Source organism: Physcomitrium patens, chromosome 4 (genome assembly GCF_059467195.1).
Source record: "Physcomitrium patens ecotype Gransden chromosome 4, ASM5946719v1, whole genome shotgun sequence".
NCBI classification, from domain to species: Eukaryota; Viridiplantae; Streptophyta; class Bryopsida; order Funariales; family Funariaceae; genus Physcomitrium; species Physcomitrium patens.
In genome coordinates this window covers 16,210,371-16,232,726 of record NC_143413.1, presented here as the reverse complement: position 1 = coordinate 16,232,726, position 22,356 = coordinate 16,210,371, and the positions used below count along the sequence as shown (strand labels likewise).

The 22,356-nt window shown below is 34.5% G+C and overlaps 2 protein-coding genes across 3 annotated transcripts; one reads left to right on the top strand and one right to left on the bottom strand.

Annotated features, from left to right (window-relative positions):
* Positions 1–1,639: 1,639 nt before the first annotated feature.
* LOC112281350 (protein kinase and PP2C-like domain-containing protein) lies at positions 1,640–6,704 on the top strand. Of its 2 annotated transcripts, none has more exons than XM_090249971.1 (13): positions 1,640–1,771; positions 2,049–2,273; positions 2,578–2,695; positions 2,857–3,023; positions 3,210–3,277; positions 3,435–3,658; positions 3,992–4,043; positions 4,246–4,816; positions 4,949–5,018; positions 5,294–5,513; positions 5,677–5,781; positions 5,912–6,007; positions 6,291–6,704. In XM_090249971.1, exons 2-13 carry the CDS (start codon positions 2,147–2,149, stop codon positions 6,483–6,485), a joined length of 2,013 nt encoding a protein of 670 aa, XP_090106097.1. In that variant the 5' UTR covers positions 1,640–1,771; positions 2,049–2,146; the 3' UTR covers positions 6,486–6,704. The 2 variants fall into 2 exon arrangements, with proteins under 2 accessions (XP_090106097.1, XP_024373523.1); XM_024517755.2 differs by having other exon boundaries at positions 3,195–3,277.
* Positions 6,705–8,471: 1,767 nt separating this feature from the next.
* Positions 8,472–12,083, bottom strand: LOC112281535 (5'-adenylylsulfate reductase 1, chloroplastic). Its single transcript, XM_024518184.3, has 9 exons — positions 11,849–12,083; positions 11,416–11,571; positions 11,003–11,123; positions 10,463–10,811; positions 10,150–10,287; positions 9,917–10,033; positions 9,430–9,615; positions 9,043–9,099; positions 8,472–8,814 (listed from the first exon to the last, which is right to left on the bottom strand). Exons 1-9 carry the CDS (start codon positions 11,946–11,948, stop codon positions 8,641–8,643), a joined length of 1,398 nt encoding a protein of 465 aa, XP_024373952.1. The 5' UTR covers positions 11,949–12,083; the 3' UTR covers positions 8,472–8,640.
* Positions 12,084–22,356: the final 10,273 nt, after the last annotated feature.

Below are 22,356 nucleotides of genomic sequence, written 5' to 3'. Positions count from 1 at the left end.
GGGTGCAGAGAAAACCCCTGTCGACTGAAGCAAATCATCACTTTTGCCATGTGAAAAAGCTAGTGCTAAAATTGGTTTTAAAGCTTATAACTTTAAATACAGTCAAGGGCACCCAGTTCCCATATCCTATGCAAGAGACGCACACAGATGAATAAAAGTACACGGGAATAGCTTGGAAACAATTATAATTCTACTTATCTTTTCTTTCGTGTTCGACTAGCGGGCTCTTGTAACATTATCCTCTCATCACAGAACGACAAAGGAAATACAACTCTTGCTAGACAAAGAATGTGTAACTGTTGAACCTAAAACGTTCAGAAACAACGTCAATCAATTCTTTTAATTTTTTTAAAAATCAGCAAGTACAATCTCGAAGACAAATGTCATTTACAAAAACCCTCACTTAAAGATGACTTACGAATATTAAGGACACGCTGAGGATACTTGTATGCATTGGAAAGGATTCAGACCTAATCCTAATTCTGAGACCATTTAATATGAGACACATGCTAATCACTAATGCAACCAAACGTAGTTTATCATCTGGTCATTGCACTTGCTGATTGGCAGACTCGGTCAGTAAGGGCAATATTGGGGACTTGCCGTGAATGCAAACTACACCAAACAGTAAGCACGTCACTGAGAATAGAAACGCAGTGTCGGAGAACATCACCGGGAGCTCAAAGCCAATTCCACCATGAGTTGTGAATGTGTACTCTGCAAGAAGTGGGAAGATGAGAATAAACGTCTACCGCTTGCACTGCATTGAACCTCACGTACCTGCTAAAATTAGGGCTTCGCACAAGTGCCAAGTAATGCCCGAAAAAGGCTGTGAAACTCGAGTAAGGGGGATTCCTTGTGTGCCCACATCGGAAACAAAGGCGCTCTTAGCTACTGGAAATTGCAGAAAAAAGTAGCGCCTATATTGAATTCCATTGAACAGGGACAAGAAGCATTTCAGCGGCACAACGACGCGCTACGCAGCGTGCATGCTGTCTTAGAAGTAGGATTAGCTCCGCATCGTTCATGCAAGACCTAATTTTACTTCTAAGAACATCCGCGCCTTCATGTTCAAACGCTTCACATGATTCTCACATTGCGTGATAACCCCAGCTAACACCTTCTCTGATTACATCAACCAAAAGGGGTTCTTGCAAAACGCATGTAACACTAATTTATTGCTCCCCAAAGCTACCCGTCAAGGTCTAAGCGGCGCATTCAACCACGCCTGTGAAAATGTCCCACAAGCCCATTGATGAGGAGAGTCCTGGGAGATTAGAGAGTTGAGTCCGTGTGGCGATGTGGAATTCGGTTCATGGAGAGCTAAGGAGGGCTGCCGATGCCATAGATATCAAAACTTTGCAAATCTGAACAGTCTTAGGCCGAGACAGTCTCTGTTTGCAAACAAGCTCTTTCTGAAGCATGCACTTCAAACCAATCTGTAAAGAGAATTCTGCGCCCCAAAATTAGAAACCCTTCGCGCGTTCGAATTCCAAGACTCACTACGTGGAGACACCGATTGCAGTGCAGCGAGATAAACGTGGCAGGAATGAAATTCAGCACAAGCTGCAGGATTCGAGGCAGAAGCTTGATTGAAACTTTAAAGTACGCAGGTTTACGTTTCGAGACTTGTGGCTCACTTTCTCTCACGTCTCCCAGCGTTCGACAATGTCGCGCGAATTCCTACTGCTTTTTATGTAGTCAAAGTTGTCTTCCTGGTTGTGATGTTATGCGATTTGAGGCCAAGCTGCTGAGTGTCTTGGAAGCTCAGGTTTTGTCGTGATCTTTGATATCTTTTTAATCTTGCAAGGGCGTGGAACCTAGCGCGCGGCATGTAGTGTGTACTGCTGCTTGTTTCTGGGTGGTCTTTGTCTTGTTTTTTTTGTTTCTGTAATTTGAAGGGCTTGTTGATTGATTTATTGGGAAGTATTCTGTTTATTTTGGTTTCGCGAATGTGAGTAAAAGGTCGTAGAGTTTGCAATTGCGAACATTGTCAAGGCCTGCTGGAAAGTTCAATCAGTCACCACGAAATTTGCGATCATATGTAGGAATTTCAACATACCTGAGCTTCGAAGTGAGGAATATATAGAAGCGAGGTGTAAGAGAACAGCATCTCAAGGGTTAGAGGGTTTGTAGGTTGCTACTAATGGCACCGTCGGTCATTCAAAAGCAAGATTCCTCCAATACTTGTGTGCGAGGATGTTGTAGCAGCGATTACCTGCCTCTGGCAATTCCCAAGTCCGACATCCAAATCGTCTCCGAGATTGCGCGTGGTTAGTAAATTCTCTATGCGTTTCTCCACTCTTACATTTGGAAGTAGCATGTATGAACTGCGCCTTCAAAAAATTCGCCTCTAATGTCACAAAGATTCATGAAACCTTTTTCTAATATGGATGAAGAATATGAAAGGATTAGAAACTGTTTGGAAGGACATATGAAGAAGTCGCCTCCAAATCTCAGTCCATGTATGAATTATTTACAATTTAGAGGGCTGAATTTGCTTCTTAGTTGGCAATTCATTTTAAGATTCTTGTGACTGTGGGCTATTGCAATTTTGAAATCGATTCAATTGTACAGGGGCTGAAAGTGTAGTATATGAAGCCCGATTTCAAGGCAAAACTGTAGCGGCGAAAAAGCCACGTTTATCTACGACAAATGACATGGATCGGTTCCACACAGAACTGCAGGTGTTGAGGTTAGTCATTCTTTCTTCTCCACCTTTGACTAGGTTTTCGAAACGAACATCTTGTTTCGCCTTGAAGGGGTTCATCTTAAATCTTTAAGTTAGAAACCTTTATTTTGAAGCATATATCGGTCACATTGTATTGACCTTCATAATATCTGGTTGTATCGCAGTAATTTGAAGCATCCAAACATAGCTACGTTGATTGGTGCACGTGCTCATCCACCCGATTACTACTTCTTGTATGATTTTTATGAGCATGGGAATCTGGGAAATGCGCTTCACGTATCTGAGTGGCGACCCACTTTGCACCAAGTTTTGTCCATTGCAACACAATTAGGTTAGTCTAGTGCTCTGTGGTAATGATCAAATGTTTGTCCTCGATGAGCTGCTCATGTTGTTCCTTATGGATTCTCAATTGTTGCGAGAATGTAAATGTTAATCATGATTGAAGGTGCTGTTAATGTAAAGACAATCTCTAATTACTTGGTAAAAACTACTAAATCTCAAGGTGGGGGGCCTGCAGCGAAGGCCCTGCAATATTTGCACAAGGAGGGTATTGTGCACCGAGATGTGAAGCCTGCAAATATTCTGGTGATTTACTCCATTCCAAGCTGATAGTTGTAACTTTGCATATTGAGCTTTTGCTTATGTTAAATGGATAGAAAAAATTACTTTAAATTTTGTAAAGAATGTGGTGAGGACTTGACTTAAGCTTGTTGGGTGATTGTTGACGCATGGTGGTTTGCAGCTTGACAGCAAGTGGGATGCATATTTAGCAGACTTTGGGCTTGCTGCAAAGGTTGCAGACCTTTCAAAGCATAGCATAGAGAACTGGAAATCCTCAGGGAAGCCCACTGGCGGATTTCATAAAAAGAATATGGTTGGTACCCTCTTATATATGGCTCCAGAAGTCCTCAGGAAAGATGTGCAATCAGAGAAATCTGATGTGTATGGATACGGCATCACTCTCAAGTAAGTAGCTGTAAAGATTGGGATGGTCTTTGTTCGGCTTTTAGTAAGAAAAATTGATCGTTACTTATAACTTTTCAATGCAAATTTTTGAACATCAATCCCCTTCTAATTCTAAACATTAGATGTTTTCTAAATCAACTATTTCTCTTTCGTTCAAGAAAGAGCGCGTGTGCATTTATGAAAATGTATGCTCTTCTTCACATTTATTTTCTTGCAGTTTATGGTCCGCAGTTAAAGGCGCAACAGGAAATGTTGCAGTCAGAATGTGCTAACTGTTTCTCTCTGATCTGAAAAGTTCTCGACTGAAATGCTCCTTGACTGAATTGTTGGCAGTGAACTTATTACAGGCGTTGTGCCATACACTGATCGGAAGACTGCAGCGCAGGTAGCTTGCTTAACAGCTACACTTCTCTTTGTACTGTCTTAATCATGGTTTCTTAGGAGATGTACGGCATGGTGCATTATCTGAATACGAAGGAACCTTTACGCATGCGGGATTTTCAATTTATTCCTGTGTAATCGAAAACAAGTCTGGAAATCTTTAATATCTCCTTGATATCGTGAGGTGGGTTCTGGTCTGATGGCAGGCACATACGGTACTGGAAATGAATTACTCGGAGCAACAACTTTCTGCGGCTGTAACTTCTCAAGGGTTGAGACCAGTACTTGCAGGTCCAGAGTCTGGAACTCCGTCAGCGTTGTCTTCCTTAATTGAAATATGTTGGCATGGCGACCTTGCAAAGCGTCCATCTTTTGACTATATAGTGGAGTCTTTGGATATGATCACTGCAAAGCTATTCTCTGAGAAGAAATCGGTTGAAAAATCTACTGGGGAAGTAGATGTTGCTACTACTCTATCCAATGGTGAGAGCAATGGATTGGAGTCGGTTTTGAATTATACCCAGCAAAAAAGAACGGATGTAGACTGGGCCTCTCGGGCCGTTGAAGGGTTGAGCTCGAGTGTCCCAGAGCAATCATCCTCATCTCTTGGTTGGCTTAACCAAACAACCGATAATGCAAGCTATCTTCCGGTACTCTCCGTGGGATCATTCTCAACAAAAGGTGCAAGGCAAACAATGGAGGACACAAACTTCTTGAAGTTTCAACTCGGAGGAGCTCTTAATGTTCATGCTTTTGGTGTCTTTGATGGGCATAGAGGTAGTCTCTTGTATCTTTTGAGATTCAGCATGATCTCGTGTCGGGTAAAGTTCTGGTAAGTTTGGTAGCCTAACAATCTTGCTACTCCTTTCACGGGTGAATTGATTTGTTGTGTGTTTTCATATGGATTAGGGCCTGAGGCCGCAGAATTCGCAGCTATCGCAATGCCCCAGCTTTTGGTATCAAAGGCTTCAACTTTCAGGTATACGTGATTTAAGTGGCGAAAGAAGTGTCTTCATACTTCTCTGTATGACTACCAATTTATCTTTTTCAACTTGTAAGACTTGGAAGAAATGTTGTTGAAGCCAGTATTTATATGCTCTGATTCCACTGAAAGCTATCCAGTACTTACTCTGATTGAGTAAGCACGTAAATTCTTGGGCATGACACATTGGCCAATTTTAATGTTGCTGAGAAGGTTTGATCCATTTTAGAAGACACGTCTAATCATTTTGTTGTTTTCTCGGTTGATAATAGCCCGCAGGACGCTTTGTCTAGTGCATTCATTGAAATAGATGTGGCTTTCCGCCGAGAGTTAGACGGCCAACGCCAACGGAGGAAAGGCGGTGGCTTCGATTGGCACCCTGGGTGTACTGCTGCCACTGCGCTTCTTGTAAAAGATACACTATACGTTGCCAACGCTGGAGATTGTCGAACTATTTTATGCAGAAATGGAAAAGCTATTCCTCTTAGCATGGTACATTTCATTCTCTTTTTCTAAAATTTTATGTTAAAACCGTCGTTTTACCGTTGACTGCACTCTTTGGTTTGTCTTTTTGTCACCAAGCTCTGTCCCAAAACTAATTCTATTCTACGATATCCGTGTTGTTTTTTATTTTTTATTTTTTGGATCGCCTCAGGATCATACAGCGAGCTGCAGCAGTGAGCGTGAACGAGTAATTAAAGCTGGTGGGTCTGTCAGTTGGAGAGTGAATACGTGGAGGGTTGGTTCAGCTGCTATTGAGGTACTCACATGCTACCTTTTCAATGCGAGTCATCACCACTGGCATAGCCCATTGTAGTTCGATAGAGATTTAAGTTTTCAATCCGCTTGCTTTTCAATTCATATGAAGTTTCAATGCAACTCATTGATAGGTCACGCGATCAATCGGAGATGATGATCTGAAACCGTATGTTACTGCGGAACCGGAAGTAGCTGTATGCAAATTGAGTGGCGATGATGAGTTTCTGGTAAAGTCTCCTTGCTTTCAAAATGACTTCGTTTCATTTGTTTTATTTTATTGTTTTGTTCTTGTCTTGACTTTAAATTTTGTTTTGTTTTATTTTTCGATATATAAATAAAGCTGTCATATGAGTTTATCAAATAGATACTGTTTTGTATATCTGATCAAATCAGTTCTCGGCTGTGACCAGCCATTTCATGATCAAGCCAACGTTTGTTGTCGATGTCCTAAGCCTACCACTATAAGTTCGATCATTGTTTGAACTGATAACTTGGTGAAACCTGGTGCAGGTACTCGCAAGTGACGGGTTGTGGGAGACAATGCCAAACGACGACGTCGTTGCTATTATCAAAGATACTGTGAAGGAGCCGAGCATGGTTTCCAAGAGATTAGCAACGGAGGCTGTGGAACGTGGCAGTCGTGATAACATCACGGTAATTGTTGTATTCCTCAAGCCTGTTTCAACAGTAGAGCGTGTATACTAAAAGGAATTTTGGATAGCATATTCCAATGTTTTCTTTGCGTCTCCCCATTCCCTACTCATGATTCAGAGCTGAAACATGAAAGGACGGCCACATAGATTGGAAAAAATCAGAATAGGAGATCACCTCATGGAAATCCTGCGGCATTGGGCAGGTTTTTTAAATTGTTCTGCATTCTTTTAAATGAAGGGAGACTCTCAGTTTCTCCTCTTCGTTGATTCATGAACTATTGGCAAAAAATTCACTTGTAGTGTTTTATGTACTACAAGATTGGTGACCAAAAAAGGCAATCAAATTGAATTTATGATCCAAAAAAGGCAATCGAAAACCAACTTCTAAATTAAACAGAAAAAATATAAATATATAAAATCAATATTTATCTAAATAAAGAGCCTAGGTAGGTCCAACAAACTTGAGAATGCTTGCTTAATTTAGTAGTGCATTGCTTAATAGTGATAAGATTTCTTCAATCATAAGAATAGTCCGTAGAAAGACCAAGTGTAAGTGGCCTAAGTGAAAATTCTAAATCTCCAAAATAATATGGTGTTAGAGTGCAATCAATGCATGAGATTAATAATGGCCACCACCATCATCAAAACTCTGACTTTCTTGTTATCAAGTGCCTCTATAGTTATGCACAAAAACTTTTTAAGGGATCTTAAATTATTTATACCTAGAATCCCACTTTGAAAGACTAAGGTTCAAAAGCCTTACTAATGAGATCCCCCACTTGGTGATTAAAAAAATATTAGTTTGAAATTCTTAGTATAAAGTGAGAAGAAGCCTAAAATATAGACCAAATCATTCTATTGTTACAAGTCTAAACATTTTAGATTGTAACTTTATTTTGACATTTATGAGAAGTGCAAAAAAATTTGATTAATTAATTAAATAATTTGTTAAGTTTATTTTATAACTATTTTTGACATAGCTTATTATTATTCTAAAAAAAACCATCTCTTGAGATGGGCCCACTAGAAATTCTTAGAGACATCACTATTTATGCTACACTTATTCTTAGAGACAACACTACATACAAAAAAAAATACATCCCACCTCACCTTTAGATTGATTTCTTTTAAATTTAAAGCTAATTAAGTGAAGCTTTACAATTTCAACCAATGAAACGTTTTAAAAATTGTGGCCTCACCTTGTCTACTCTCTTAGTGTATGCCTTTTCAAAAAGTAGAAATATTTGAACAAAGGGGTAGCAAACTAGGGCAGTCTTTTGTGGTAGATTTAACCTTTGCAAAATGATAATCTACTAGGCAATATTTATTTGTAGGTTGAATCTAGAGATTTGTTTGTAAAACCTCTTAAGAAAGATTGAAAATGTATAGAATAATTGCAAGGCTTTTTAGAAGAGAAAAAGTTAAAAATAAAAAAATCGCCTTGTAACACTTGAACATGTTACATTTACAATTCATCCTTCCTATTTCAAATAATCTATTTCTTTAGTGTCCACTGGTATTGATTATTCCACTAAGTTGTTTACGAAAATAATACCTATATATGTTTTTTTTTTTATTTTTTTTTAAATATATTTTATATTCCTCAAGAAACATTAAAATATATTTCAGACAAATCAAATTCAATAAGATGGCACTACAACAAAATTTAAGTATTCAGAATCCTTCGACTAATAAAATTTCACAATTCAGAATCAAAATGTGCCTAAAACAAACATTAAGAACATAAAAAACTGACATTCCAATTGAAACAAGAAAAAATGTGGATTTTTTTATTGAAGAGATTCCAGAAACAAGATATAGGATGGGTATATAATTCTAGATTCTTCGAGGCTCCCAACTTTCTTAGATCAATGCACACCCATTTAAATTATTTTTAAAACCTCTTCAGATATTTTGGCAGAAACTAGAGACCAAATATTGTTCGGAAGCTTATTTTACTAATCAGGGCGACAAGCTTCGGAGTGCCACGAACTACTAGAAACGTCCATTCATTCACTGAAGTAGAAGAGTAAACAAATAGGAAAAAAATGGTCTCAGCATTTGCATTAGATCTGTCCCTAAAAGGAACCCCTGGTCATCGGAATATGCATGCTCGGTGCAACAGCAATAAACGAGCGGCGTCACCTTCAAAACGGTGTTCACCACTACCTACTAGTGTACAGTACTGCAATGTTGGAGAACCAAAGTTATTGCAATGCTTGCACAAACCCAAGCAAAGCATCTACCTCGCGGTTTTCAGATGGGTACTTGATAATTTGGCTACTGTTCTTAGGGAGGAAGAGGACGGTTGGGTAGCTTTGCAGCTGCAGGTTCTCCTTTGCGTAGGCTTTCTGAGCTCCATCAGCATTGAACTTGCCGACCTATTCCGTTCAACACCAGAAGCCAACATTCAGCACTCTATTTCTACAATCTCAGTTGTGACAAAAGCGCAACTCCAGACTAGGTACACGTCTTTTCAAAGATTAGACTGAAAGACCCTTCGGACTGTTACGTTGACCAAATAATAAGACAAAACACAAAAAGTGATAGATTCGGAAAATTTGGCGTATCTCATTCTGCACTTATTGATGGTGCTAGTTGCCACGTACCACAACATTAGATCCCGCCAACTTTTCTGCCACGTCGTTGTAGGACTCGTCCATTGCCTGTCAAAAAAGCGCTTGAATTAGCCACAATCTCCCTCTCGGGCAGTGTCATTTTGTGTTAGCTTCTGTGACTAGTTCAGACTAAGTAGATGCAAGTCTAGGAAACAATACAGGGACTAATTAGATACAATGGACGACATGAAACTGAGTTTTAGGTTACAATTCCATATTCTGCTTGCAAAAGCACTTACAGACACATTGCATTATTCAACATTGGTATAAAGCAATTGTGACCGAGTATCAACAGGTAAAATCAATACTAGAAACGTAGATGGTTTGCTGCTAATATGACACATTGAAAGGGAGAAACTGAGGATGGGGTAAATGTACCTGAGAGAAGGAGCACCAAGGCGCATACAACACAACTAGTGATGACTTGTCACGGTTCTCTCCTTTCACCAAGGCTTCCATATCCTCCCGTCCGAATGTCACCACATTCTCGCTAATGAAAAGATCGGCAACTTCAGTTTTCTCTCCGAGAGAGTTGGAGGACTCGGCAACACCATCAAGGTTACCCTGGATACAGAACCAGCATCACGCTATTTAGTAGAGCATACATTAAGCAGAAGGTTGAAGATGGTTCAGCTTGAAAACATAGGGCCAAAAACCCCTCGTAGACACTTCATTGATAAAAATAGCAGTGTACTTTATCGATCGCACAAGCTAGAATCTACAGTCTAGACTTAACGCGCCAGTCAAATTCGGTTAACATATATAGACTAGATTTGACGCGACAACCACGCAATTTATTACCAGAATTGAGACAAACCGCATACGAGTTTCCAGAACTTGTACGTGTTGAAGATTTATTCCTAACCTTGTGAAGACCACATTCCTTGGCCTTTGCATCCTCCCACCACCATCTGCCTTCTCTTTCATGTTGCCCTGGCAGTACAGCCCTTGTGCATGGCTCGCACCCAATTGATACGTAACCCTGTAACACAAAGCGCTGTTAGTACAGAAGCTCTCGAGAATTCTGATCCAACTAGTTACGATATTCATAAATGTACACTTCTTCCGAAAACTTATTGTGTCGGAGAGTACACAAACCTTGAAGTGCAGGGCGTTGACAGGGACATCCATGGTGCGCAGGAACGACCATACGGCAGTTCCCGAAACATTTGACAGCGGGTTCCACTTCACAAGGCTTCCAGGACCGCCATCCAGGCCCTCAAAAGCAGGATCCACCTGGTATGAATCCACAGCATTCACCGAGAAAGGTTGGACTGAATTGTTCTAGAAATATGTAAAAATACAATGATTCCGTAGTTTCAAGGTTGATAGAAGTGAAAAAAGTACAGAATTTGACCCGAGCTTCACAAGATTACTACTAGTTATAGAGCGATTAGGTTGCAATGATAACCTGTACAACGGGAACGTTGGCACGCGTTCCGGGGGATTGGTCTTTACGTTGTCCAGTGATCCATGCCTTCAATCCCTTGAGAGCCCGACGAAGAGGCCTCACTTTCCGCACCCTACAGCACTCTTGGTGCCCGTCCTCATAGAAGGAGAACAAGCCCTTAGTCCGCGTAAGCTCCTCAACCTCTGCGGCGTCAGGGTACATGTATTGAATGCGAATGTTGTAGCGCTTCTCCACGTCGTCAAACAATTTCAAGGTTTCGGGGTTCAGCCTTCCAGTCTCCAAGCTGAATACCCTGAAGGGGCGGCCTGTAAGGTGTGCGTACTCGATCAACGCTACGTCTTCAGCTCCACTGCAACCGGACAATCAAGAATCAAGTCAGGTAGGCATTATAAGAACTTTCATCTTCTCCACTTCTCGGATTACTGCGTGGGGATATTAAAACAGTTTTCATAGAATAACGAGTTTGTTGCAGTTATTCGACATAGTCGTCTCAGAATAGCAGGAAACGCTGATAAGCACTTGAACGTAATTGATACGTACCTGAACGCGATGGCAATGTCGTCACCGAATAGTGAAAGAGCTTTGTCCATAATCTCTAGAGGAGATGCGGAGTCTAATTTCTCCGCCAGCTTGGGGATATCAACGGTGCTTTGCACAGACTCTGCACATGGTAAAAAGAAAACATAAGCTCGCAAGCCTGTAATTTAGATAACCAGCCAGTACGCTGTAACTAGTACTTTAAATTTGCCAGTTTGAGATGAAAAGATAGTCATTTCACATGTACACGCGAGTAATTGTACGACGACACCTTCCATCAAATTCTAAAATTATCTTGACGACGAATAGGCACCGCATTCCGGCCTACGCTTTACTCTACAATTACCCCTTCCAAATCGAACATTACAAAAACGTATCAAGGTTTGAGGGAACACTAGAACTTCAAGCGAACTTACCAGAAACCACAGCAGTTGCTGAAACGGGCAGCATTCTGCGAGGCTGAGCGATGTCGAGTTCGATCTTCTTACCGCCCAACGCCAGGCTTCGCGACGAAACCCCGGCGGAGGACAATCCTCCGAGTTGAAACCCATTCTGCCCTCTAAAAGCCAACCCTGTTCACGGCAAGCGAGAGAGTCCGCAACGCCTAATCAAATAACGACACCGCACAGAGCCTGCGCAACTTACAAAAACTCTGCAAATCCCACAAAGAAGCGCACACAGCCAACCACTTCCGAAAGCCGCCGACCCCACCCACGACCACACCCCACTCAACACCAGTCCTGACCGCATCACACACTAAACCTCAACCCGACGTCCCCAAACCGCAATCTATAAACCACAACAAAGCATCGAATCCCAGGAAAAACAACGACCACGCCAGCCACAAACCTGAAACAATCGATTGGCGTGACAGAGACGCCGAAGTGGACGCCGCGGGCGCTAGACTAGCCATAACAGCCGCCTCCAGTGATGCAACCTTCAACGCCATACCTACTTCTGCTCTCGCGCACAATGCTCTCTCTCTCACTTCGCCCCTAACAGAAACTCGAAGGCGGCGTCACGGTCCACTATCAACACCAGAGCCTTCCGATCAGCTCAAATGTGAGCTGATATGAGAGCGAGAGATTCCCTTATACCGAAGTGAACCGTCAGCCGTTTCTTACATACTTATCGCGACGGTTTGCGCTTTCGCAGGGCAGGCACACGTCCAGCTTCATCAAGGACGTCGAGACCAGGCTCCACTGGAAGATTCGGCCGCCCCAGCAACTTCCGTTCCAGCATCCGAGCGCCGCGGGGGTGCGGGGCCGACGCTATCGGCGCCGCGAAGAAGCGCGGAAGGGTCGCGGCGGAGTTCGACTGGGGGAGCGAATGGCTGACGCTTGGTTGCCTTGGGGGGCGGGGGACGAATTGTGAGGAGATGTGGGGTGTAGCACTTGCATGGGGCTGAGATGGCCTGCCCTTTCTTGTGGTGGAGCTCGATCCGTCAGGTCGCCTCCTGGTCACTAGTCACTACTACTCTCGTCGCTTCCCCTGGTCGTCACCAGATATTTTGCCTTCTGGCTGCCGTCAATGTGCGCTTACACTCATGCATGTGGGTTAACAGTGTTCGTCTTGGTTTATTAAACCTTTTTTTTTTCTTTTTTTTTTTCTTTTTTTTTTTCTTTTTTTTTTTAGAGTGGGTAGTTTTGGGCCATGAAAATATGTGGTAGATTGTTTTTTAAAAATACATGTGAATGTCTCTATGTGTGTGTATATATGTATATATATATATATATATTAGGGAATGTCAAATGGATTCCACGAATCATTCAATCAACCTACTTGTCATTAGAGTCATTAAAAAATAAATCGCCATCAAATTATACAAGTATGTACATGAATCAAAAATCAAAAATAGATTGTTAAGGTATAGTTTGTTCCTATAACCATCATTAGAAGATCAATTGGTACAAATGTGGTTATTAAGTGTATAGAAATAGTACAATCATAGAGACACAAATTGGTAGTTATAATGAATAATAAGAATGCAGTGTTATGTGTTTAAATGCTCATGTTACCTACTTCATTGCGGCTTTGAATTTGTACAATCGTCTTTCACCTTCTTGTGCTTTAATAATATTAATTTTACAATTCTTTGCTTTGCTATTTTTTATTTAGGGAAAGAGAAGTAGTAGCTATTTTCAATTGTTCAATTCCAAAATAAAAATTTTACTTAATATGGTTTCTCTATTAGAAGAATCATTTGATATATTCAAAGATATGTAGTGAAGCTTAGATAGATTTACGCACGCTTAAAGTTATATTATTTATTGGCATCACTTTGACAAAGGTTGTACTTATAATATGCTTAATGTTAACTTCTTTCGTCACCATAACTCAACTATGCGGTTGATATTTGCCTATTTGAGCTATATACATATTGGTTGTATATAGATAAACATTGGCAATTAGTTTTTAAAAACTTGAGAGTTGCCATTATTATTTGACTTTTTTCTCTTTGGCCAAGTCTTTATTCTTAATGTCTTTCAAATATTTGATTGTTGCATGTAATGGCTTGAGTAATAAATTCTTCAAAAGATTTTGTTTTCAACATTGCCAATAACAAATCTTTGATATTATCCTTCAATCCATATCAAAATTGTTTGATAAAGGCTTTGTCATTTCAGTCCATGTTACAAGAGAGATTATAGAATTTAGTAGCATATATAGTGGTTGACCGTGATCCTTGTTGTAAAGATAAGAGCTTGGTCTCTAATTCTCTTTCTTGATCACTTTCTCCAAATGTAGTCGAAAACACTTCTAAGAATGATTTCAAATCATAAAGGAGTCATAAATCTTTTTCTATTAAAGATACAAATAAAGAAAGAATAGATTTGCAACTTTTAATTAGGAATTATGTGGAAATATCCTATAGTACCTCCAAAAAATGTTGACTTTGCAAGACATATATCTTAACTTACACGGCTAATTTTTTATATGTACACTACATAGTTAGCTTGTTCCGCAAGCTATAAACACGTGGTAAACTTGTTGACTAAGTTTCCAACCTATCAATCAACTACAAACATATGTAAAGTGAAAATAATATCTATAAAGCTTTTATGAAGCTTTTTTAGTAAATATTATGAAATAAATCTTCTTTTACCTACTTCTACTTAATTATATAGATAAATATTAAAATAAATATGCATGTCTATGACATTACTACAATGAACTAAGAAAATTATATAAGTTATGTGGTTGTACAAACTATCTTTAATAAGTACCAATATCTTTGTTAGCTTGATTTTCATAGTTGTTTGAATATTTTTATTTTAATAGAAAATCTTTACATATTAGTATATATAAATGCTACATACTATTGTATATGTAAATATAATGAAACAAATAAAGTTAAAAATTTATTTTTTAATCAACTTGAATGTACATAAATTGTTAAAAGATATTAATATAATATAATTATAGATTGTACATGTATCATGGATATATATTCATTATAATTATTATCTAAATAATATGAATAGGTAAAATTAAGTAAAAGTAGATTAATTTCATAATACCTTCTAGGAAAGCTTCCTAAAAGCTTCTTAGATGTTGTTTTGACTTTACATATATTTCTAGTTGATTGATAGATTAAAAACTTGATCAACAAGCTAACTATATGCTATATATGTTGATAGCTTGTGGAACAAGCTAAATATGTGGCACCCATATGAAAAAATTCCCTTATAAATTAACATACATGTTATGCAAAGTCAACACATTTTTGGAAGTCTTATAGAATGTTTTCATGATGTAATACAACTAATAGATAAAAGAGTGTAGAAATTATTATATTATAGAAGATCTTAAATCAAAATATTATAGAAAATTATCTTAGAAATATAGATAATAGTCAAAAGGGTAGTAAAATTAAAAAGTATTAATATTACCTATAACAAAATGAACTTCTATTTCTTTGTAGGTGTCAAGGACAAAGACTCGATGAGGGAAAATATACACAAAAAGGCTATCTCGATATAATAAGTCAAAATATAAACAAGTAGGTATATTAAAAGGAAACTGGAATGGCTATTGCCACAAGACAAGAAACTAAAGACTCTTGAACCTGGACTAGAAGCAAGAAAGGAGTTGACAAGAGTGAAGAAGCCTTCACTCTTGTCTCTATATATACTATCTAACTAGGGGCTACGTGGCGACGTTCAATAGGACCTCCAATATGTGTTGACTTTGTAGGACACATGCCTTGACTTACAAGACAAGTTTTTCTACGAGTGGGCCACATAGTTAGCTTGATCTTCAAGCTAACAACATGTGTGGCACATGGCCAACTTGTTGACCACGTTTCTAATCCAAAAAGTCAATTAAAGATACCTATGAAGTCAAAGCAACATCTAGGAAGTTTCTAGGAAGCTTTTATATTAAATATTATAGAATTAACTTACTTTTATCTACTTTTACTTACTTCTACCTATTTATATATGTAATTATTAGCTTACATGATTATAGCCGTGATAGTAGGGCTATAAAGAAAATAAAAAAAAGTAAATTAAAAAATTAAATGATATAAGCATGTTAAAGAAGGCATTAAGAGTAGATTTTAGAAAAATATACTTCAAGAAGCCAAGAATTGATACTTGGAGAGGACCAATTATCAACCTGGATTGAAATCAAATCTTGAGGCACAAAACAAGACACATACAATATCTTTAGGGTTCTTTTAGAAATCAAAGAGTGGGATTTGATAGTTGACTTGATAAGGCTTCTATGAGCATTGATTTTGTATGATTTGGATTTGTAATGACATGATAAGAGCCTTACAAAGTCAAGATTGTTTTGGATGACTCGGATTTTTGTGAAATAAAAGTGGATTGATATTTTGGGCAATTTCAGGAGTTTTATAGTAGATCTATAGATAAAATTTTGTAGGTCAATGATTAAAATTGTACTTAATATATATTAAAAATTTTAGCTTGATCTAATGGTTGAATTAAGGATTATTGAAGTTTAAGTGGATCAGGGTCTCAGAAGTAGAATTTTAGAACTAGTGAGAGTTTTTAAGTTTTCTTGAAATCTATTAATTGGATTAGAGTAAAAGTTATGTATGTAGGTAGCATACTTATTTTCCTATGTATATGAGAAATTTGGAATCAACTTAATCGTGCAAAAGGAAGATATTAATACTGAAAGATCAGCATCAAGGTTGGAAAAGGAGGCCAAACAACATCCGAGTAGATTTTAGGATTTTTCTTCTATTTGATAAATGCAATTGCCCTCAAATTTATTGTACTTATTTACAACTAAGAAATTGAAAGGTGTATAAATTTTAAAAAGATAAAAATTTTAATCAAAAGATATCAAGGTTCTAAACTACCTTAGAGTTTAGGATTGATTAAGATTTTGTTTAGGATTTAGGATTTGATTAAGGTTTGATTTAGGATTTAAGATTTGATTAGGATTTGGCTTAGGATTTAGATTTTTTTTAGGACTTGATTAAAGTCTATTAGGATTTCAAATAGGATTAAATTAGAACTTAGTTGAAATTTATTTAAGATATAATGTGATTATTTTAATATTTATTTTAAGGCTTCTTAAGGATTCTTTTAAAATTTATTATAGATTATCTTTCAACTCCTTTAAGATTTTTTATTGCTTCTTTTGTAATTTCATTAAGATTTTTTTTTGAATTTGATTAAAGCTTATTTAGCATTGTTAAGATTTAATTAGAATTTATTTAGTATTCTATTAGAATTAAGATTTTATTATTGCAATTTCCATTCTATCTTCCACGACGAGGAGCCTAGTGTACTCTCAAGCAACACTTCACATATTACAATAATGTTGTTATATAAATCCTAGTCTAGTTTCAAAAAACTCTAGTTTTCTTATCTTTTGGCAATAGCTATTATAGTTTCTTTTTTAATATACATACTTTTCTATTTCTATTTTTTTATATTTCTTCAAGATAGTCTCATTTGTTTATTTGCTTTCATTGAGTTCTTGTCCTTGTTAAATTAACAAGAATATACTTATAATATGAGAGCTTTGTCTTTTCTTGATTAAGAATGAATTACCTCTTTTTCTTGATAAGACTTAAGTATATTAGGAATTGTGGATTATCTTCTTCTAAACTAATATTATTCTTAGTATTTTTTTATGTTTTCAAGTCTTCTCTTCTATTTGTCTTAAGCAATATCTTTCTTTTTTTTTAAGTATTATCATGGCAAAACTTCTTGAAATAAATAGTACAATGGTACAAATGCTAGAGCAATTGAAAAAATTAATGCTTGCAATGCATCAACTCAATTTACCACCACAAAAAGCAACAAAAATGGCAAGAAGCAAAGATATAGAGATGATTAGAGCTGCTTCAATGTTTGTATCAAATTATATTCCTTCTCTTATGATAGAACACCTTTCTAGTATTAGAGGATCAAAGGTTCCATTGCCCGAGATGTTTAATGGCACAAGATCTAAGTTTTAAGGATTTATCAATCAAGTATAATTTGTGATTGAACTTGAACTCCAAAGCTATCCAATTCTAGGATTGCAAGTTATATTCATTGATATACTCCTTTCATGTTCAGTATTATCATGGTTTTTATGTTTTTTTGAATGAGAAGATCGAATATTGGATAATTTAGAGGCTTTTTTGGCAAAAAATTGATTTATATATAAAAAATATGATATAATTTGTATTGCAACCAATAAGATCCTTATATTTTGATAAAGCAATGAATTGATAATGTTATATGCTTTACAATTTTTACAACTTATAATTGATATCATGTAAAATGAGGGTATATTTATTAGCCAGTTTCTCTACAAATTACAATATGAGGTAGAAAAATTAATGCTCAACTTATCTAATTCTCAAACATTGAATCAAATAATTGACTTTGTTGTGAGACGTAACAATTGACTTTTTGAATTTCAATATGAGAGTCACAAAAGTGCACCTTAATATTATTATAATTCAATGAAAATACCAACATATTTTCAATACATATATTTGAAAGTAGAGGATATGCAAATTGATGTGGTATATTACAAGCCTTTTAATAAGCAAAAAAAGACTTATTGTTGTTTAGAAGGATTGTGCTTGTATTATGGAGAACCTAAGTATACTGCTCAACATTGTCCAAAGTACTAATACAACCACAAAATAAAGAGTACAGTTGTCAAAGAAGATTGTATATTAGAAAACAAGTATATTCATCTATAATAGGAATTGTGCAACTAAAACCTTATACAATACCTACTCAAGGTCATATTTTCTCCTCAAAATCAAGTAGAAAGTCATAAGTCTAATGCAATTAAATCTGTATTTCTAGATATAAGAGCTTTTTTTCATGCTACAAAAAAGGAATTATCTTGTATTATTTATGTTGCACTTGTTTCTAATAGTGAAAAGTCTTAAAATGGCATTCTAAGCCAATATTAAGATTTTAAAGATATATTTGAAAAAAAAAATGTCAATACTTTATTAGAACATTGTTTCTATAACTAGTCAATTGATCTTCAAGAAAGAGTTCAACTACCATTTGGACCAATTTATAATTTATCACAAAATAAGTTAATTAAACTCAAGAAATATATTAAAGAAGATCTGGCCAAGAATTTCATACACTATTCCAAATCTTTAGCAGGAATTTCAATTTTATTTGTGAAAAAAAGGTGGATCATTACAGATGTGTGTCAATTATTGAGGACTCAACAAAATCACCATCAAGAATAAATACCCACTACCTTTGATATCTAGACTTCTTAATCAATTGAATCAAGCTAAGATCTATACAAAAATAAATCTTTAAAGAATATACAATTTGATATGCATCAAAGAAGGAGATGAATGAAAAATTGTATTTTGAAAAAGGTGTAGATATTTTGAATATAAGATCATGCTTTTTACGCTTACAAATGCTCCAACAACTTTCTAAAATTTAATGAATGATGTTTTTTGAGAGTTTTTAGATGACATTGTTGTTTGTTACTTAGATGAAATTTTAATATATTTTAAGAACAAAAAAAAAAAAAAAAAAAAAAAAAAACATGAACTTCATATTTGTCATATATATAAAAACTAAGAGATGCAAGATTTTATACCAAGATAGAAAAGTATGTATTCTACATTACTCAGGTTGATTTCTTAGGATATATCATTTCAAATGATGGACTTATGATAAATCTTTAAAAAATTGAAACTATTATGGATTGAAAAATCCTAAAAATGATAAGAAATGTCCAATATTTTTTGGAATTTTTCAACTACTAACAGATCTTCATCAAGAACTTCTCTCAAGTTGCAACTCCAATTACACATTTGACTTGTAAATACAAACTTTAGTGGAATCAAGAAGCGGAAGCAACATTTGAAGCTTTGAAGATAGTATTTATTTTTGTACTAATCTTATACTACATCAATTTTTTTAAGCTATTTTTTTTATAGAAATAGATCCATTAGACTTTGCTTTGAGTGTTATATTATAATAAATAGAAATAGATGATTAACTTCATCCAATAGCTTTTTATTTAAGAAAATTTTCAGTAGCTGAGATCAACTACAAGATTCACAATAAAGAACTTCTTACAGTAGTGGATTTATTTTAAGAATGGTGCTATTAATTAGAAGTTGCTACTAATTTAGTCACTGTTTATATCAACCTTCAGAATCTTGAATATTTTACATCAACAAGTATTTTGATTATATATATATATATATAATTATATATATATATATATATATATATATATATATATAATTATATGTTTATTTTAAATTTTTTATAATCATCTATCTTTTTTTAAATATAATTTAAATTTTATTATTAAAATATTTATATTAATCTTATAAATATGTTAATGTTGTGTAATTAATTAATATACTAATAAATTATTATGTAGATAATTTATTAAAAAATAATAATATTAAGAGATTTAAATTTTAAGAATTTTAAGTAATTACTTAAAAACTAAAATAGAATTATATTTTTTATTTTAATTTATACTATAACTTTTTTTTCTTAAAGGATTTAAAAAACATCTATCTAAAAAATAATATATCACATTTAATTACATTAATTTTTTTTTTAATAATACATCAAAATTTCATCTAAATCTATTGCAAAGATTTCTTTTTCTTTTCAAAAGTTTAAAAGAGTTATACAAAAAATAGCTCCCTCAATATCTTTTTTTAATTATAAAATTATTTCCTAAAATTATATATATTTTAAAATAGCTAAGCTTTTTATACAGAAAAATAATTATATATTTTTTTCTTAAAAAATATATATTTGGCATATATTCTACAAATAGAGAGAGAAAAAAAATACATCAAAATATTTTTTTCACCAAAAGTAAAAGTAGAAAAAAAAAAAGCATGAGAATTCTACATAGTGCACCCATGTAAATAGGCTGAATGGGACACATTACTAGTTTTGATGCTATGTCATATCATAAGTTGAATCACCACAAACATTTTCTTCGTAGAGCAATAAGATTCACTCAGGATAGAAAAAGTAAGATAAAACTCATGTGTTATAATTACAAAGTTGATATTAAAAGAGACTATTCATTAACCATAATTATAAGATGAGTAGTTATAGTGATGACTAGAATTCATCTAATGGAGAGGTACAAACTTCTAGGAGTACCTCTCTCATCAAATTACAACTATACAAGTATACACAATTTTGTGTATATTTAATATATTATTATTTTATTATATCAATTATAATTATATTATTTATTATAAAATTATTATATTATTCTAATATAATATTAAAGCATATTTTTATAACTTCTTAATATAAAAATTCTAAAAAATAATAAACAATCACAAGAAAAAGAAGCTTTGACGAAGATGTTTGTTATAAAAATTGGGATACTAATTAATTGATCTTCTCTTCAAAATAGGAATAATAATCCTATCAATCAAAGAATGGCTAAAATTTGATGCTTCTTAATAAATAATTTGAAAAAAAAATCCAAATAAAATTTGAAATAAAAGACTTATGGAAATTAATATCTAACAAAAAAAAAAAGAATTGGTACCAATCTTAAAAGTGAATGCAACAATATTAACACTATCAACAAATCAAGTTACAATGACTATGTAAAAAAAAAAGATTATGGCAAATTATCCGCCATATAGAATTGTATAGATAATTCTATATTCTTCGACATAAGAACATGCACAATAGTTAATAAAGCTTGATTTGCACTTAAAAATATCTATTTTGTAAGTGACATTGTAACACAAAAATTTCTTAAAGAGGAATTCTTAATACAAAAAATAAAAGTGTATGGTTTGATAACACAACATTTATATAACTTTAGAATATTACTATAATAATATTATTTTGACAAAGTTATTATTCCATCTTAAATAAAAATCTTTACATTGATGTAGCCAATGCTATTTTAATTTAGCACCATCATTTAAATATTATGCACTACTAGTACAACAATTCTACCAAAACTAATTTCTATCTTATTGTAAGAAGAGACTACAATAAAATGCTATGAAGGTAAATTTTTCCTTCAATCCAAATTACAAGATGACTTCAATTAAGAATTGCTTATAATTGGTGGTATTAAGTAAAAGATGTAATAAAAAAAATACAAAATATAAAATAAGTGAAATAAGTACAATCAAATAATTGCACACAACAAAAATAGTCCATAGTTTATTCATTAAATTTTTATCTTGTAAAAAATAAAAGTAAATATCAAAAAATATATTTTTAGATATTTAATTTTATTATATTTTTAATGACATAAGAAACATATAAATTAAAATTACTATAAGTAAGTTATGAAATTTTAAAGATAAGAAGGGAATAATTAAAAAATTAAATGAAATTAATTTACTTCAACAATAACTTGCTTATAGATCAAGGGTTTGAACCTCATCTAGGTTCACATGTACTATATATGAGTTGCTTAAAGAGTCCTTGAAGCTTTAGTCTTATCTTCCTACCTAAATCCAAGATACTACAACTCATATGGAACTTGTGCACTCCCTTTCCACAAGGACTAAATTAGTTGCTGGTCCTCCTATTTTCTACTAATAGAATTCATATTTTTGTATTTTTGACATCACTATGGTATTTAAAAATATCAAAATAGTCTAAAAACCTTGTATGGCCTTCAAAACTTATTCCTTTTTTTCATAATGGCTCCCAAGGTGGTAAAACTTAATTTTATTAAGATCTTAAAATCTTCTCTAAAAATTCCTAAATAATTCTAAATAAATTCTAAATAAAATTTAAAAAATATTATAATATTTTTATAATACTAATATATATTTGATTCTATATTTTCCTACTTTATATTAATAAGATCAATTTAAATCCACTAAAAATATTATTTCTTATATAATTAATCAAAAAGAT